General features: G+C 40.9%; 1 protein-coding gene across 1 annotated transcript in view; it reads right to left on the minus strand.

Moving 5' to 3' along the window:
• LOC137273103 (aspartate--tRNA ligase, mitochondrial-like) overlaps nucleotides 1–21,261 on the minus strand; it is a 90,795-nt gene that overhangs the window by 27,387 nt on the left and 42,147 nt on the right. Inside the window, exon 11 of the mRNA XM_067805558.1 lies at nucleotides 15,623–15,688. Within this exon, the coding sequence (XP_067661659.1) occupies nucleotides 15,623–15,688 (66 nt within the window). The remainder of the gene's footprint in view (nucleotides 1–15,622; nucleotides 15,689–21,261) is intronic.

A 21,261-nucleotide genomic window follows, 5' to 3' on the forward strand; every position in this document is an offset into this window, starting at 1 on the left:
ACCAGGTGAATTCCTTCACCATGTCTGCCCAGAGTCAGTCCTTTGTGGAGAAGCTGTCTGAGAAGCCATTGCATCGTGTGTAGATGCTGTGTGTGGAACAGAACAGCAATCCAACCGACGCCTTTGTCTGGATGACGTCGGCTGGTCTCAAATGTGAAACTGAGGGCTTCCTTTTTGCTGCTCAGGACCAGTCACTTCCCATTTACACGTGTCAGTATGTGATTCTTAATCAAAATGTGAACATGAAATGTCGATTATGCAATCAATTTACAGAGACTGTCCAACACCTTGTCAGTGGATGCCTTTCCTTGGCACAAACAGCATATCTTAAAGGACCACAAAACTCAGTTTTTGGGTACTCTTTTTATCACTGCATATGAAAGACTTTTGGTTAGTCATAAACGAAACGCTATTTTCTTTTTAAAAAAACTTGTGGTTAATTAATACCAAGCGCTTAAAAGTTGCTAAAAAGCAATCTGCTTCTCTCTCGCCCGCAAACGAAACGGCAGACAGGTTACGTAACTCTGTCGCCAGAACCCTACAGTGACATCATAGAAGGAACGGTTTCCAGTTAAATGCATAGAAGCTTGTCATTTTGCTGATTTCTCGACGTCACCAAAGACATGCCGAATTGTTGTGTTTCTTGGGGTCGGGTGATGGTGTCACTATGCACAGATTTCCACCAGACTCCGTAGTTTGTGCTTAAATTGGTTGTTAGTGTGTGCAAAGTGAGCTTTTTGGAAGCCTGTGGTATATACTAAATCGGATGGTTCGCCCCCTACCACGCTCCCAGGATAGAAAATGGAGTTCAAGTTTCATTGAGTTTATAAAATCAAGACTGCTTACTACACATTGCTGACCAAAAGGATTTTGCATGGATATATCGCTTTCTTCCTCGGCAACAAGGTTGTGGTCGAAGTGACAATATTATCGTAAGTAATATTATATTGACCCCTTATATTGACGGATTCCAAGAGTGAAATTGTTATGTTATAAGCAATGTCATGTAAAATCCTAATGTCCATCAAGAAAATACAGATTTTACCACTAGTAGAAAGTAATTTTGATTTTGTAAGTGGGTGAAAACAAACTTAAATAGCATTCATCCTCAGACAGGGCGCCACCATTTTTGAAAATCGTGAAGACACGGGCTAAAGTCCTTTAGAAGTATTGAGATTATGATTTGTTCTCATCAAGTTAGAAAATCAAAACTACTTTTTACGATGCATTTGAATCATGGCCAAAAGGATTTTGCATGACATGACTTTTAACATAAGGACTTCTTCCAAGGAAGCAAGGTGCCCGGGGTCGAAGTGACATTTATATTGCAAGCAATGTTATGTTGACCTCCACCTCACTTCCAAGAGTGAAATTGTTATGTTATAAGCAATGTCATGTAAAATCCTAATGCCCATCAATAAAGTACATATTTCAGTACCAGCAGAAAGTGATTGTCCTTTTGTAGGTTGGTGAAAACAAACTTAAATAGCATTCATCCCAAGACCGGGTGTCGCCATTTTTGAAAATCGTGAAGTCAAATCCATTTGAATTAATGCTATTATGTATGGTTTGTTCTCATCAAGTTAGAAAATCCAAACTACATAAATATGTATTTGAATCATTACCAAAAGGAGTTTGCATGACACAACCTGTAACATAACCTAAGTGAGGTCGGGGTTGAAGTGAAAATTCTGCGTGATTAATTTCTTCACTTGTTAAATTTACTTGGTTTGTAACGTTCACTCACCAGTATGTGGACACTTGTCAATAAACGTCTTTATACTTGATCTCATAATCCTAATTACTTTATAATCATACTTGTATGCATTTTGAAACTTAATAAAAAGAAGCGATTTGCGAATATATAACATGAATGTAATATGTGGACATTTCATAGTTTTCCTATATGAATCATAATTCGCACCCACGCCCTAGTGTATGTTGTCTGCATCATTACACTTAACGATGAAAACAATGATTCTGTTGAAAACTACGACAACGTATTAAAAACAAAAATGCAAATATTAAAATTAAACTTATAGGAGCAATGTCAGGCTATTACCGTCTTCGAGGAATGTATCCATCAATATCCACAAAAACAAGTGATATACAATCCATCTCCAGATTTCCCAAGTGATGTGTCTTTTAACAGTCTAATATACGAAAACGTGACGTGTCGTTTCAGGTTTTTCACATTGCTGTATAGTTTCATTGGTCACCCAAGGTAGCACACCTGGCAACTATTTGCATAATGTGCGTCATTCTTTGTAAAAAGTTATTTAGTTAGCCAATAATGAGCAATCAATCAATGTATTGGCAGTTAATCCTTTGAAAGAAGGGGGTTGTTTTACACAGACGCAGACACGACAGAGTGTATTCAGTATAGATTCTTAAATGTACATACATAAACACTACCTTTTGACAAATCCCCCATTTAAATCCCAATAAAACTAATTAATCAATCAGCGTGTTATCGATTAATCCTTTGATCGATCCAGACAAAAGAAATGCCAAATGGGGGCCTTTGTCGGGTAATCTAAGTGGCGTTACCACTAATTATATCTGGTGTAAATTCATTAACTGAGCATCGAGTGAATGAAGGTTTATACCACCTAACACGGACTACAACCTAGCGACACCAAGTGATTTTGACAGAATCGTCTATGAAAACAAGGGTTGTAACTCGAAAACTAGGTAAAGCAGGAGACAAAAACTAAATAATAGTAGATTGTGAGAACATATAGCTTTCATTTTTCACAACAGCTTTCACGATTTCAGGTTTTGTACAAACCTGTAAACGAAATAGTTCAACCCCTGAAATGTAGATGACTACTGCACAGACCCTCATGCTCTGATTGGTTGAAATTTCGTTTGAGGCTGAGAATTTTGCATTGTTGACAAAAAGGTCGATTTAAGGTAATTAAAGATCAAAATGAGCATTTTTAATGACGGGGTTTCATTTATAACGATGTCAGCAAGTGATTTTGCGTTTGTACCCTATTAGAGTATATGTGACCTTTAAAAGACATGATGGCATGGCTCGCTGCTTTTACTATCGTCTCCACCATGTGGCTTTGACCCCGAGGTCCATCCATGGTACGACCCTGAACATGTCCAGGGTGTCCTGGAAAATGACAGTTTTAAACTGCTGTGGAATAGGCCTATATACAGCCTCAGAAAAATTCCTGCCAACAAACCTGATCTTGTCCTTTTTGATAAAGCCAATGAAATTATTTATATCATTGAATTTTCTGTCCCTTTTGACAGCAATGTGATTGGCAATATTCAGGAAAAGCATGATAAATATGCGGACCTCGCCTTTGAAATGTCTCACTTGCATCCCAAGTACACTGTCTTCAGGCTCCCCATTGTTCTCAGTGCCCTTGGTTTGGTACCTCCTGAAATCTTGGCGCAGATCAAGAGAGTGCCCGGGTTCTCCACCGGGAGCACAGCCCTTCTGACAATCTGGGTAATGCTGAAGGCTGCAGAATTGGGGAGCCTTCATATTCTCCGGAGAGTTCTTGGTGGGTTCGACTAGACAGTGTTTCCTGGGAGAAGTCCCAATCACTGTCTGGGCTGCATGTAGAGGGGGCGAGGGCCCTGAGCTGATAATGAGCTTTACCAGCCTGACTGTGCCTGGATCACCCGAACCCTCTCTGCTGCATTTCAATCCTAATCTGTAAAACATGATAATAATATTAATGACAGTCCATTTATCATGTGCATTACTCCATGCACAATGCATGCTTGAAGCGCCCAAACAATCTGATTATTATAACCCCGATTTAACCCAAGCTGCCTGTTAGGTGCAAGGAAGTTAGTGGTTACATGACTTATTCCATAGGGTACCCATTTTCTGCTGGGTGAACAGAGGCAATTTTGAACTAACTCACTTGCCTTAGGTGAGACAACATATGCTATGTGGTTTGCTGTGGGCAGGGTTGAAGTCCTAGAAACTTTCAGGAGTCAAGCTGCCAAACACTGTCACCCATCAAAGGACTGTCCAAGCTTGATGGTGCTTAACTTCAACTGATTCGTGAGCTGACCTTTGTGCACAGGACTACACGCCACCATAATATCTGAATCACTTGACCAGCAGTGGACTGCTGATGTCACTCTACCAAGACTGCTAGCCATGGTACTTTAATAGATTTAGAACTTTAACCACAGACTTCCAGCAGCCTTCGGCAGATGACAGCAGTACCCAATAAACAAAGGTTTAGTTCACTATGTAACACATATGACTCATGGGTGAATGTTACCATCATCAGGCCTTTCACTATTTCATATGCAGTTTAACAACTGATACTTGGAATATCTAATGTAGTTGAATGAAATGCCTAAGAAAAAGCATATAATCTTAAGGATCAATGTCACAGAGCATGATTTCTCCTTCATATCTAGAACACAGTAAATATGTGTACACACAGGGTATGGGAATGTTGAGACCGTATCTAGAACACACTATGCAGGTATACACAGTAAGCATGGTAATGTTGAGAACATATCTGAACACAGTATGCAGGTGGACACATAGGGTATGGCAGTGCTGAGAACGTATCTAGAACACATTACATCACGGTACACACAGGGTATGGCAGTGCTGAGAACGAATCTAGAACACATTATATCACGGTACACACAGGGTATGGCAGTGCTGAGAAAGTATCTAGAACACATTACATCACGGTACACACAGGGTATGGCAGTGCTGAGAACGTATCTAGAACACATTATATCACGGTACACACAAGGTATGGCAGGGTTCAGAACATACACAGAACACAGTATGTAGGTGTACACATAGGGTATGGCGGTGTTGAGGATGTATCTAGAACACAGTATGTAGGTGTACACACAGGGTATGGTAGTGTTGAAAATGTACACAGAGCACATTATCTAGGTGTACACACAGGGTATGGCAATGTTGAGAATGTATCTAGAGCACAGTATGTAAGAGTACATGCAGAGTATGGTAGTGTTGAGAACATACACAGAACACAGTATGTAGGTGTACACATATGGTATGGCAGCGTTGAGGATGTATCTAGAACACAGTATGTAGGTGTACACACAGGGTATGGTAGTGTTGAAAACGTACACAGAACACAGTATACAGGTGTACACACAGGGTATGGGAGTGTTGAGAACATACACAGAACACAGTATGTAGGTGTACACACAGGGTATGGTAGTGTTGAAAACGTACACAGAACACAGTATGCAGGTGTACACACAGGGTATGGTAGTGTTGAAAACGTACACAGAACACAGTATGCAGGTGTACACACAGGGTATGGTAGTGTTGAAAACGTACACAGAACACAGTATGCAGGTGTACACACAGAGTATGGTAGTGTTGAAAACGTACACAGAACACAGTATGCAGGTGTACACACAGGGTATGGTAGTGTTGAAAACATACACAGAACACAGCATGTAGGTGTACACACAGGGTATGGTAGTGTTGAAAACGTACACAGAACACAGTATGTAGGTGTACACACAGGGTATGGTAGTGTTGAAAACGTACACAGAACACAGTATGCAGGTGTACACACAGAGTATGGTAGTGTTGAAAACATACACAGAACACAGTATGCAGGTGTACACACAGGGTATGGGAGTGTTGAAAACGTACACAGAACACAGTATGTAGGTGTACACACAGGGTATGGTAGTGTTGAAAACGTACACAGAACACAGTATGCAGGTGTACACACAGGGTATGGTAGTGTTGAAAACGTACACAGAACACAGTATGCAGGTGTACACACAGGGTATGGTAGTGTTGAAAACGTACACAGAACACAGTATGGAGGTGTACACACAGGGTATGGTAGTGTTGAAAACGTACACAGAACACAGTATGTAGGTGTACACACAGGGTATGGTAGTGTTGAAAACGTACACAGAACACAGTATGCAGGTGTACACACAGAGTATGGTAGTGTTGAAAACATACACAGAACACAGTATGCAGGTGTACACACAGGGTATGGTAGTGTTGAAAACGTACACAGAACACAGTATGTAGGTGTACACACAGAGTATGGTAGTGTTGAAAACGTACACAGAACACAATATGTAGGTGTACACACAGGGTATGGTAGTGTTGAAAACGTACACAGAACACAGTATGTAGGTGTACACACAGAGTATGGTAGTGTTGAAAACATACACAGAACACAGTATGCAGGTGTACACACAGAGTATGGGAGTGTTGAAAACGTACACAGAACACAGTATGCAGGTGTACACACAGGGTATGGGAGTGTTGAAAACGTACACAGAACACAGTATGCAGGTGTACACACAGGGTATGGTAGTGTTGAAAACATACACAGAACACAGTATGCAGGTGTACACACAGGGTATGGTAGTGTTGAAAACGTACACAGAACACAGTATGCAGGTGTACACACAGAGTATGGTAGTGTTGAAAACATACACAGATCACAGTATGCAGGTGTACACACAGAGTATGGGAGTGTTGAAAACGTACACAGAACACAGTATGCAGGTGTACACACAGGGTATGGGAGTGTTGAAAACGTACACAGAACACAGTATGCAGGTGTACACACAGGGTATGGTAGTGTTGAAAACATACACAGAACACAGTATGTAGGTGTACACACGGGGTATGGGAGTGTTGAGAACATACACAGAACACAGTATGCAGGTGTACACACAGGGTATGGGAGTGTTGAGAACATACACAGAACACAGTATGCAGGTGTACACACAGGGTATGGGAGTGTTGAAAACGTACACAGAACACAGTATGCAGGTGTACACACAGGGTATGGTAGTGCTGAAAACGTACACAGAACACAGTATGCAGGTGTACACACAGGGTATGGTAGTGTTGAAAACGTACAGAGAACACAGTATGCAGGTGTACACACAGGGTATGGTAGTGTTGAAAACGTACACAGAACACAGTATGTAGGTGTACACACAGGGTATGGTAGTGTTGAAAACGTACACAGAACACAGTATGCAGGTGTACACACAGGGTATGGTAGTGTTGAAAACGTACACAGAACACAGTATGCAGGTGTACACACAGGGTATGGTAGTGTTGAAAACGTACACAGAACACAGTATGCAGGTGTACACACAGGGTATGGGAGTGTTGAGATGTTATGGTAACAGACAGATTGGTCAGCGGCTTCAGAGACTTTACCCTTTGTTTACTCTTTACACATGATTCATCACATTACTGTATATCTGTATCCCTCTCATCTCTATGGTATCTTTATAATATTGTATCTTTAAACTTTGTACAACATATATAATCCACAAGAACAGGCCAGTATTGAGTGACTCTGGCATCTATGTAAACTTGTCCTTATCCTCCTGTCACCCCTCACTCTCAGACTCATGAATGTCAGGGCACTGGTCGAGAGTATGATTCTTCCCTGTTGCCATTTGTTGGTGATAACTGTCCTAGCCACATGCTAACAGATACTACAATGAACGTTACTCATAAATCTCATGCAGAATTAAGCACACATTCTCACACAACAAGTATCCAATGGCATATTGTTCATATAAACCTTCTTCAGCCATGTAATGACCGATACACTTTGATGAAGGAGAAAATCATGAAATTAATGCAAGTGTTGATTTCATATCGTTTCCCCATATTTACTCAGAGGTCATAGGTCATTGAGATGGGTCACCAAACACAACCTACTTATTCAGATTGAGTCAGTGCTTACTTTTATGCCTCTTTTAGCAATATTCCATATACTTTTCCCATCTCACGATGTGCAGCTCTCTCCTCCTTCTATGACCATATGTGGAACATGCTTTGATATATGAGCTAGTTGAATCAAATCTTGCTGGCCTCTGACCACCTGACCTCTACCTCTACTCCGATATCGCCACCTGTCAATAATCATTAAGCACCATAATTTACCCAGCTGGTCATGTGTCATAGTAGTCTTGGAGCGTCCCATAATCTGTGAAGTGGGGCAGGTTGGGTGGGCATCCTTCACGTGAGACAGATAAGTAAATAAATATACAATTTATGGTTAAAATTTCCAAATTTTTAAACTTATCCTATCTCACATTATGCATTATCCCACAGTTGGTAGGAGCACCTTAGATTATCCTGTCAACATTGCAATGGTTGACAAGAATGACAGAAAGATCCCAACCTGTGGGTCGGAAATTCTGGGACTGGTCAGCGAGCTTATAAGACCTCAGGAGAGACTGGAGCTCAGGGACAATGGAGATCTTCATAGCAGTGTAGCCAACACAATAACAGTATTGAGTGCAGCCAAGTAGGTCAACAAAGTAGAACCTTTAAGCTTCTTGGAGGATCTCAGATGCTGAGGGTATTCAGCTACCACATGAAGTGAAGTCGTAATACATTCTGCAATACATTTCAAAATTGTTCCACGTATCATCATATAATGACAGAGTTGAGGTGCAATGTGCTGTTGTAATAGCAATAGCTAACCATTTGGAATGCCTTTCAGCTGTCAATGACTAACGAAGATGCGCCACATGTGAACATGGAGCGTGACTGGAGACCACTGGAGGATGAAACAATAGATCTTGTCGATCGGGAAGTGGAATGGGCTTCAGTTCGGCTAGGTCTTGTAGATTGAAGAACAATCTTTTGGCCAGCCAACAGGGCACAACCAAAATCAGCATTATCCTCTGGGTCCTGCGCAGTGTGAAAAGTATGCATAGAAGAAGGGCAACTGGCAGAAACACATAAGAGTTGAAACTGTTCCAATGGATAGGGCATCCTGTCCCCAAGCCAACAGACCCAGAAGTGGAGAGACAAACCAAGGCAACAGATAATTGAATCTGGTGGCAAACAAATCCACTATTGGAGTCGTTAATGGAAGACAACACATCTTGAACACTTCTGGATGAAGATTCCACTCTGTTGGGAAGGTTGAATCGATCAAGACAACAAGTCTGCGATGACATTCTTCAACAATGTAATATGGTTGGCCCGAACTGTGAGTCCACCAGGCTGAAAAACTGTTGTGTCAAAAACACCCGTCGACCCCATCCTGTTGATGTGCCACACAACCACTGCATTGTCCAATCAAATCATGAGGGATCATGTCAGCTCGAAGAATGTCTTGCCAATGGACAATGGACAGAATTATCACCCTGAGCTCTGGAATGACGAGGTGACAATTGCGATCTGCAAGAGACCACTGACTTTACACTAGCTGATCGAGTAGGTGAGCCCCCACCCGTGAAGGGACGCATCCACATGCAGGTGGTGAAACAGGATAAATGGCTCTAAACAAATACCTCTGCAAACATTCAACTCATCCGTCCACCACATGAGATAAAGATGTATCTCCAAGCAAAGTGAGATCAACACCCATGGATCATCCACTCTGATATGAGGAGCTAGAAACAGTTGCAATGGTCGATGCTGTAGCTGACCTCAAAGGGTCAAAGCCTGCATAGATGACAGAAGACCCAAGAGCTCCTGCTACTGATGAAGTGTCCTGGACTGGGACAGTGTAAGGGGAATGAGACGTTGCATCTTGCTGAAATGATCCCTCAGGACAAAGCGTTTGTTGACCTCTGTATTGAACACTGTTCCGATAAATTGAAGCCAGCGAGTAGGGATCAGTTCCGATTTCTGCCAATTGACGATCCAACTTAACCGCTGAAGTAGCTGAAATGTGAACTCCATGAGACAAAGGAGGAGATCACAATTGTTCTGAGCCTGGTTGCAGTCATCGATGTATGCTTCAAATACTATCTGCTTGCATGCAGAAAGCTGACGATTGGCTTCATCTGCAACGGCCTCTGTTTTCTCGACCACGAAAATGGGGTGCAGGACCTGAGCGCGAATCTGGATTGGACAGAACATTCCAAGCAGGTTGCCGTTGTCACAAGGAATCCTCCACTTGCATGTGTTGATACTTCAACAACTCCACCAGTACCTGAAGATGTGCATCTTATCCTACTCTAATGGCCGAATCCTGAATAGCTCCACTGAATAGTCCTACCCGACCATTGCTGTCTAAACAGGTCAGTACTGAATCTATCTTCCCAGGAGGATAAATGGAGAAGACCTCCACAACAACATTGCTGTGATATACGTTCTCAACACTACCATACAAGTGAGCCAGGTGGTCAAGAATGGACTGGAACTATTCTTGTATCAACACCATCGTCGCCCAAATATAAGCTTGTTGATGTGAAGACACATGTGCGACAGCCATGGCTACCGCTTCAGACGCTGTCAAAATCATGTCGAGAGGGACCATACCTTTCTAATAGTGGCATCCAGATGTAAAAGCTCCCGATCCTCTACCAGAAATTGTGAATATGCCCTTTGGAGCCCAGCAATGCAGTATCATCATCCAATGGAGGAGAGATGATCATTCATGAGAAGCCATGCACATGGGCACCTGCCAAACTGAAGCATGGAGTCGCAAACCCATCCTTGATATTCCATGAGTTATCAAAGACTGCATCAAGACACGCCGCTCGTGGAGCAATGCAAGGCAATGGATAATAAATCTGCATGCAAATTGTCAGTGATCCACACCAACAAATGCAGCTTATCAATAGCATCAAAAATAACATGAGAAGCCACTGTACCATCAGAAGAGGGAGACGGCGTAGCTGAATGATGCACCCTGTCCAAATACTCAACCAAAGCGGTCACAGGAACTGAAGCAGGAGCTGTAGTAGGCTAACGACTAAGACTGAAGCTTATATCCCACTTGCACAAAAGCATCAAAGTCTAGAGCATGAGATGAAGCCTCAGATGCCAGGGTCCAAGAGACTGGTAAAAAAGGTCTTATTGGTACGGCAACCACAGAAGTACCAATTACACCAAACTGACGAGATGCAACAGTAGAACTCATAAAAGCTGAAGCTGTCACTGCCGATGCCAAAACATGAGAGGTAGTAAGCGTTGCAAAGGAAGCTACCGGAAACCAAGGAGCCAATGACATGTAAGAAACAACAGCTGAACTGGTAACAATCAGCACCGTAGAACTGTGAGAGCGCACCATGCCGAAAGTACTATGATCCATCATCATACCAGCTGTACTGTGAGGAATCAATGAACAAATTGGTGCATTGGTCTAGTGCTGATGACAGAAGGCATGTACTGGACATAAGTGCCGCACCAGGTGTAAGTGCACTTGCTGAAGGCATTGCACAGGGAGGAAACAAAGTGCTGGCGATTGGTGCACTCGGCATCGAATAACGGACAAACAGCACTCTAACATCATGTGCAAAGCTGACCACCACTCTAGAAGTAAGCAGCGCACTGGAATAAAGTGTTGGCTAAGACTCCATTCGTCTGTAGTATGATGATGAGAAAGCACCGCTGCCTCTCTAGGTTGAAGCTCTGCACTCTGGTTGTGACACTCGGGACATCACTTCAAGCTGTGCATAAAACCCAACCACTGATGGAATATGTGGCAGCTGTGATTCAAGTACCACCGACGACAGACGGGTATGAACATCAGCAGTAGATAAAACCACAACTCAAGGTGGAGATGAATCGTTCAAAGGGATAGGACTAGATGTATGGGGTCAAAACAACTGATGAAGATTCTCACTGAGGCAAGAATCAGAGGCCTCTTCCAAACAATGTTCATTCGCCAAATGACAAGTAGAACAACGGACTGCTGATTTCTTGCGACATTCAGTCTTCGCCCACTTCAAGGATGTTGACCCATCATCCATCCTATGGCAATCTCAATCCACTTTTGCATTTTGCAAATATTACACATATGAGAGACAAGCCTGTCACTCATCATTTCAATTTCCCCAATCATCAAAAAAGTGATCTTCAATACACTATCATCACTCAGCTCAAGGCAGACCCTGAGCAGGAGACTACCACCAAATTCTGCCGCCCCACGGAACTAAAGTGGATTTTTGAGCTCCACACGTTCAATCCACCTGGACTCAACGAAAAAATTGTTGGTTGAAATTCAACCCGTTTTTTAAATCAGTGAAATAGGATAAGTTTAAAAATATGTTTCTTTACAAGATGAAGGTCAAAGCTGATCTAATGAGACAGGCAGTTAATCCAGTCAAGGAAATTCCAATGAGACAAATAAGGTGACCCAATGTTCACAATTCAAGTCTGATAGATCACATAAACTCCAGTAGGGTATAAATACAAAATCACTTGCTGACATCGCTATAAATGAAAGCCCACCATTAAAACTACTCATTTCGACCTTTAATTAACTTAAATTGACCTTTTTGTCAACAGTGCAAAATTCTCAGCCGCAAATGAAATTTCAACCAATCAGAGCGGAACGTCTCTGAGACGTAATTGTAGGTATAGAAATGAGGGTTTGTGCAGTATTCATCTACATTTCGGGGGTTAAACTATTTCGTTTACAGGTTTGTACAAAACTGAAATAGCGAAAGCTGTTGTGAAAAATGAAAGCTATATGTTCTCACAATGTACTATCATTTAGTTTTGTCTCCTGCTTTGCCCAGTTTTCTAGTTACAACCCTTGTTTTCATAGATGATTCTGTCAAAATCACTTGGTGTTCCTAGGTTGTAGTCCATGTTAGGTGGTATAAACCTACATGTTATTTGTCTTCATTCACTCGATGCTCAAATAATGAATTTGTAACAGGTATAATTAGTGGTAACACCACTTAGATTACCTGACAAAGGCCCCCATTTGGCATTTCTTGTGTCTGGATCAATCAAAGGATTAATCGATAACAAACTGAATGATTAATTAGATTTATGCAGATTTAAATGGGGGATTTGTCAAAAGGTAGTGTGTATGTATGTACATTTACTAATCTATACTGAATACACTCTGTGGTGTCTGCGTCTGTGTAAAACAACACCCTTCTTTCAAAGGATTAACCGCCAATACATTGATTGATTGCTCATTATTGGCTAACTAAATAACTTTTTACAAAGAATGACGCACATTATGCAAATAGTTGCCAGGTGTGCTATCTTGAGTGACCAATGAAACTATACAGCAATGTGAAAAACCTGAAACGATACATCACGTTTTCGTATACAGTCAGACCTCGTTTATCCGAACACTTTGATTTTTATTGAATTGTTCGGATATACGAATCATTTGGATGTCTGAATCAGGACCTAGGCGGTCGGCTACATATGCATAGCATAACATAACATAAATTACATTGGCTTGAAAAAGTCTTTGATTGATGACAGCAGGGGGCAGCAGAGTCATTATTTGCTGCTTGAAATCTGAAGTTCCAGATTTGTGATGTCGCCGGCATTTTCGAAGTGATCAATCAGATCTTCAATGTGAGATCTCACCTGGTGTGAAGTCAATGTTTGCCGTATGATTCCTGCATCCATGGGTTGGATGTGTGCGGTTGTGTTCAGCGGCAAGAAATGGACAGAAACATTAGTCAGATTCGGCAGTTGTGACTTGCCGCATTGTCAAGAAGCAATATCACCACCAATATCTACATGCCCGGAGACAAATACATGTCTTCAAAAAACAATAAACTAACTAGCTAGACACACAATGAATTGGCAAGCTGCAGACATGATAGACCTCATGTTCTGATATCTCGCCGACAAAAAAGGTAAAAGCAGTGATCACTGTTAATATAATATAATAAGCGGTAAACAACCGACATCTTGCCGATGTCAGCTTTAGTGTTCAGATATACAAGGCAAATTTGTACACATTTGAATATTTTGTTAGATAAATTGACCGTTCAGATACAGAAACCGAACATTTGGTTATACGAGGTAAACTGTCACTAGGAAAATTTGTTTTTTGTGAAGAATGTTCGAAAACCAAGGTATTCGGATATCTGAAGTTCGGATATATGAGGTCTGACTGTATTAGACTATTAAAAGACACATCACTTGGGAAATCTGCAGATGAATTATATATCACTTGTTTTTGTGGATATTCCTCAACCAATGTAATAGCCTGACATTGCTCCTGATTTTGGTCATGATTCAAATACATATTTATGTAGTTTTGATTTTCTAACTTGATGAAAACAAGCCATAATCTCATTAATTCAAATGGATTTGACTTCACGATTTTCAAAAATGGCAGCGCCATGTCTTAGGACGAATGCTATTTAAGTTTGTTTTCACCTACTTAAAAAAGCAAAATTACTTTCTACTGGTAGTGAAATATGTATTTAATTGCTGGACAATAAGATTATGTATGACATTGCTTACAACATAACAATTTCACTCTTGGAAGTGAGGTGGAGGTCAATATAACATTGCTTGCAATATAAATGTCACTTCGACCCCCACCTTGCTTCCTTGGAAGAAGTCCTTTTGTTAAAAGTCATGTCATGCAAAATCCTTTTGGCCATGATTCAAATCCATATTTAACTACTAGTAAAAAGTAGTTTTGATTTTCTAACTTAATGAGAACAAATCATAAACTGAATAATTCTAACAGACTTTTAGCCCCTGACTTCACCATTTTCAAAAATGGCGGCACCCTGTCTGAAGATGAATGCTATTTAAGTTTGTTTTCACCCACTTACAAAATCAAAATTACTTTTCACTGGTAGTAAAATTTGCATTTTATTGATGGACATTAGGATTTTACATGGCATTGCTTATAACATAACAATTTCACTCTTGGAAGCGGTCAATAAGGGGTCAATATAACATTACTTACGATTATTGTCACTTCGACCACAACGTTGTTTCCGAGGAAGAAAGCGTTATATTCATGCAAAATCCTTTTGGTCAGCAATGTGTAGTAACCAGTCTTGATTTATAAACTTGATGAAACTTGAACTCCACTTTCTATCCTGGAAGCGTGGTAGGGGGCGAACCATCCGATTCAGTATATACCACAGGCTTCCACAATGCTTGCTTCGCACACACTAACAACCAATTTAAGCACAAACTACGGAGTCTGGTGGAAATCTGTGCATAGTGACACCATCCTCCAACCCCAAGGAGCAATCGACGGCAACACAATAATTCGGCATGTCTTTGGTGACATCGAGAAATCAGCAAAATGACAAGCTTCCCACACATTTTCTATATAACTAACTGGAAAACGTTCCTTCTATGACGTCACTGTAGGGCTCTGGCAACAGAGTTATGTAACCTGTCTGCGGTTTCATTTGCGGGCGAGAGAGAAGCAGATTGCTTTTTAGCAACTTTTGAGCGCTTGGTATTAATTACCCACAATTTTTTTTTTAAAAAAATGGTGTTCCGTTTATGACTAACCAGAAGTCTTTCATATGCAGTGGTAAAAAAGTACCCCAAAATTGAGTTTAGTTGTTCTTTAACATACACAAGACCATTTGTGTGGAGATTAGCACATTATAAGACTTCACATTAATATTACCCTAACAACAAAAAAAAGCAATGTTATATTGTCATGAAGCCTGAGTTCCAGTACAACACAGATATTTACCCTAAATGGATGAGCATTAAAACAATATGCATAGGCGGATCCTGAGGGTGGGGTGCAGGGTGCAGGGTGCAGGTGCAGGGTGCAGGTGCAGGGTGTGCATTGTTAACATTGTTAAATGACCATTGGAACTCTGTGAAAATGAAGTGTGCAAACCCACCCGCCCCCTACCCCTGTTTTCTCAAAAAGCTGAATTGGCTCCTGATGTGCCAACTAGGGGCATGACTCACCAAGTCCGGGAGGCCGTCCTGGCATGCCTTGATGATATAGTCCATGTCCTTGTTGGACAAATGTTTCTGAAAGAAAGACAGACAAAGAAGTTAACTAGTGTACAGGACCAGATAGTTCCTAGGAGACAGCTATCAATGAGCCTGTTGCTGAAAGTAGGAACAACTCACTGGATGTCATCTGGAATACAATACACAGTAATAAACCTGCCATACGGCCTCATGCAGTGTCATGCCAGGTCGAGTGACTAAACCAACACCTCCATTGTTGTGACACACAGACCAATAGAAGTTCTGAAAATATGCCTATAAATCCTTGTGCCCCAGTGTTTATAAAAATGCATAAATAGTTATAACATGTAAAGAAGAAGAAACCTTTAATACCACTATCCCCTACCACAGAGAAGACAAGAATAGAGTTTGTGTTCATACACTAGTTACGCTATAGTCAGCAATATTCCAGCTATATGGCAGCAGTCTGTAAATGACTGCAATAGATGATAGTGTGGAGCAGGGCACATAATACACTGACTACAATAATAGATGATAGCGTGGAGCATGGCAAATAATACACTGAATACAATAATAGAGGATAGTGTGGAGCAGGGCACAAAATACACTGACTACAATAATAGATGATAGTGTGGAGCAGGGCACATAATACACTGAATACAATAATAGAGGATAGTGTGGAGCAGGGCACATAATACACTGAATACAATAACAGAGGATAGTGTGGAGCAGGGCACATAATACACTGAATACAATAATAGAGGATAGTGTGGAGCAGGGCACATAATACACTGACTACAATAGGAGACGATAGTGTGGAGCAGGGCACATAATACACTGACTACAATAATAGAGGATAGTGTGGAGCAGGGCACATAATACACTGAATACAATAGGAGACGATAGTGTGGAGCAGGGCACATAATACACTGAATACAATAACAGAGGATAGTGTGGAGCAGGACACATAATACACTGACTACAATAATAGATGATAGTGTGGAGCAGGGCACATAATACACTGACTACAATAATAGAGGATAGTGTGGAGCAGGGCACATAATACACTGAATACAATAATAGAGGATAGTGTGGAGCAGGGCACATAATACACTGACTACAATAATAGAGGATAGTGTGGAGCAGGGCACATAATACACTGACTACAATAGGAGACGATAGTGTGGAGCAGGGCACATAATACACTGACTACAATAATAGAGGATAGTGTGGAGCAGGGCACATAATACACTGACTACAATAGGAGACGATAGTGTGGAGCAGGGCACATAATACACTGAATACAATAACAGAGGATAGTGTGGAGCAGGACACATAATACACTGACTACAATAATAGATGATAGTGTGGAGCAGGGCACATAATACACTGAATACAATAATAGAGGATAGTGTGGAGCAGGGCACATAATACACTGAATACAATAATAGAGGATAGTGTGGAGCAGGGCACATAATACACTGACTACAATAATAGATGATAGTGTGGAGCAGGGCACATAATACACTGAATACAATAATAGAGGATAGTGTGGAGCAGGGCACATAATACACTGAATACAATAACAGAGGATAGTGTGGAGCAGGGCACATAATACACTGACTACAATAATAGAGGATAGTGTGGAGCAGGGCACATAATACACTGAATACAATAATAGAGGATAGTGTGGAGCAGGACACAAAATACACTGAATACAATAATAGAGGATAGTGTGGAGCATGGCACATAATACACTGAATACAATAATAGAGGATAGTGTGGAGCAGGGCACATAATACACTGAATACAATAACAGAGGATAGTGTGGAGCAGGGCACATAATACACTGACTACAATAATAGATGATAGTGTGGAGCAGGGCACATAATACACTGAATACAATAATAGATGATAGTGTGGAGCAGGACACATAATACACTGAATACAATAACAGAGGATAGTGTGGAGCAGGGCACATAATACACTGACTACAATAATAGAGGATAGTGTGGAGCAGGACACATAATACACTGACTACAATAATAGATGATAGTGTGGAGCAGGGCACATAATACACTGAATACAATAACAGAGGATAGTGTGGAGCAGGGCACATAATACACTGACTACAATAATAGAGGATAGTGTGGAGCAGGGCACATAATACACTGACTACAATAATAGATGATAGTGTGGAGCAGGGCACATAATACACTGAATACAATAACAGAGGATAGTGTGGAGCAGGACACATAATACACTGACTACAATAATAGATGATAGTGTGGAGCAGGGCACATAATACACTGAATACAATAATAGAGGATAGTGTGGAGCAGGACACATAATACACTGACTACAATAATAGATGATAGTGTGGAGCAGGGCACATAATACACTGACTACAATAATAGAGGATAGTGTGGAGCAGGGCACATAATACACTGAATACAATAATAGAGGATAGTGTGGAGCAGGACACATAATACACTGACTACAATAATAGAGGATAGTGTGGAGCAGGACACATAATACACTGAATACAATAATAGAGGATAGTGTGGAGCAGGACACATAATACACTGACTACAATAATAGAGGATAGTGTGGAGCAGGACACATAATACACTGACTACAATAATAGAGGATAGTGTGGAGCAGGGCACATAATACACTGACTACAATAATAGAGGATAGTGTGGAGCAGGGCACATAATACACTGAATACAATAACAGAGGATAGTGTGGAGCAGGGCACATAATACACTGAATACAATAACAGAGGATAGTGTGGAGCAGGGCACATAATACACTGACTACAATAATAGAGGATAGTGTGGAGCAGGACACATAATACACTGACTACAATAATAGAGGATAGTGTGGAGCAGGACACATAATACACTGAATACAATAACAGAGGATAGTGTGGAGCAGGACACATAATACACTGACTACAATAATAGATGATAGTGTGGAGCAGGGCACATAATACACTGACTACAATAATAGAGGATAGTGTGGAGCAGGACACATAATACACTGACTACAATAATAGAGGATAGTGTGGAGCAGGGCACATAATACACTGACTACAATAATAGAGGATAGTGTGGAGCAGGACACATAATACACTGACTACAATAATAGAGGATAGTGTGGAGCAGGGCACATAATACACTGACTACAATAATAGAGGATAGTGTGGAGCAGGGCACATAATACACTGAATACAATAACAGAGGATAGTGTGGAGCAGGGGACACAATACACTGAATACAATAATAGAGGATAGTGTGGAGCAGGACACATAATACACTGACTACAATAATAGAGGATAGTGTGGAGCAGGGCACATAATACACTGACTACAATAATAGAGGATAGTGTGGAGCAGGACACATAATACACTGACTACAATAATAGAGGATAGTGTGGAGCAGGGCACATAATACACTGACTACAATAATAGAGGATAGTGTGGAGCAGGGCACATAATACACTGAATACAATAACAGAGGATAGTGTGGAGCAGGGGACACAATACACTGAATACAATAACAGAGGATAGTGTGGAGCAGGGCACATAATACACTGACTACAATAATAGAGGATAGTGTGGAGCAGGACACATAATACACTGACTACAATAATAGAGGATAGTGTGGAGCAGGACACATAATACACTGAATACAATAACAGAGGATAGTGTGGAGCAGGGCACATAATACACTGACTACAATAATAGAGGATAGTGTGGAGCAGGGCACATAATACACTGACTACAATAATAGATGATAGTGTGGAGCAGGGCACATAATACACTGAATACAATAACAGAGGATAGTGTGGAGCAGGACACATAATACACTGACTACAATAATAGATGATAGTGTGGAGCAGGGCACATAATACACTGAATACAATAATAGAGGATAGTGTGGAGCAGGACACATAATACACTGACTACAATAATAGATGATAGTGTGGAGCAGGGCACATAATACACTGACTACAATAATAGAGGATAGTGTGGAGCAGGGCACATAATACACTGAATACAATAATAGAGGATAGTGTGGAGCAGGACACATAATACACTGACTACAATAATAGAGGATAGTGTGGAGCAGGACACATAATACACTGACTACAATAATAGAGGATAGTGTGGAGCAGGACACATAATACACTGACTACAATAATAGAGGATAGTGTGGAGCAGGACACATAATACACTGACTACAATAATAGAGGATAGTGTGGAGCAGGACACATAATACACTGACTACAATAATAGAGGATAGTGTGGAGCAGGACACATAATACACTGAATACAATAACAGAGGATAGTGTGGAGCAGGGCACATAATACACTGAATACAATAATAGAGGATAGTGTGGAGCAGGACACATAATACACTGACTACAATAATAGATGATAGTGTGGAGCAGGGCACATAATACACTGAATACAATAATAGATGATAGTGTGGAGCAGGACACATAATACACTGAATACAATAACAGAGGATAGTGTGGAGCAGGGCACATAATACACTGACTACAATAATAGATGATAGTGTGGAGCAGGGCACATAATACACTGAATACAATAATAGAGGATAGTGTGGAGCAGGACACATAATACACTGAATACAATAATAGAGGATAGTGTGGAGCAGGGCACATAATACACTGACTACAATAATAGATGATAGTGTGGAGCATGGCACATAATACACTGACTACAATAACAGAGGATAGTGTGGAGCAGGGCACATAATACACTGACTACAATAATAGATGATAGTGTGGAGCATGGCACATAATACACTGAATACAATAATAGAGGATAGTGTGGAGCAGGGCACATAATACACTGAATACAATAATAGAGGATAGTGTGGAGCAGGGGACATAATACACTGACTACAATAATAGATGATAGCGTGGAGCATGGCACATAATACACTGAATACAATAATAGAGGATAGTGTGGAGCAGGGCACATAATACACTGAATACAATAATAGAGGATAGTGTGGAGCAGGGCACATAATACACTGACTACAATAATAGAGGATAGTGTGGAGCAGGGCACATAATACACTGAATACAATAACAGATGATAGTGTGGAGCAGGGCACATAATACACTGAATACAATAATAGAGGATAGTGTGGAGCAGGGCACATAATACACTGACTACAATAATAGATGATAGTGTGGAGCAGGGCACATAATACACTGAATACAATAATAGAGGATAGTGTGGAGCAGGGCACATAATACACTGACTACAATAATAGAGGATAGTGTGGAGCAGGGCACATAATACACTGAATACAATAATAGAGGATAGTGTGGAGCAGGGCACATAATACACTGACTACAATAATAGATGATAGCGTGGAGCATGGCACATAATACACTGAATACAATAACAGAGGATTGTGTGGAGCAGGGGACATAATACACTGAATACAATAACAGAGGATAGTGTGGAGCAGGGGACATAATACACTGAATACAATAATAGAGGATAGTGTGGAGCAGGGCACATAATACACTGAATACAATAATAGAGGATAGTGTGGAGCAGGACACATAATACACTGACTACA

Source organism: Haliotis asinina, chromosome 2 (assembly GCF_037392515.1).
Source record: "Haliotis asinina isolate JCU_RB_2024 chromosome 2, JCU_Hal_asi_v2, whole genome shotgun sequence".
NCBI lineage: Eukaryota > Metazoa > Mollusca > Gastropoda > Lepetellida > Haliotidae > Haliotis > Haliotis asinina.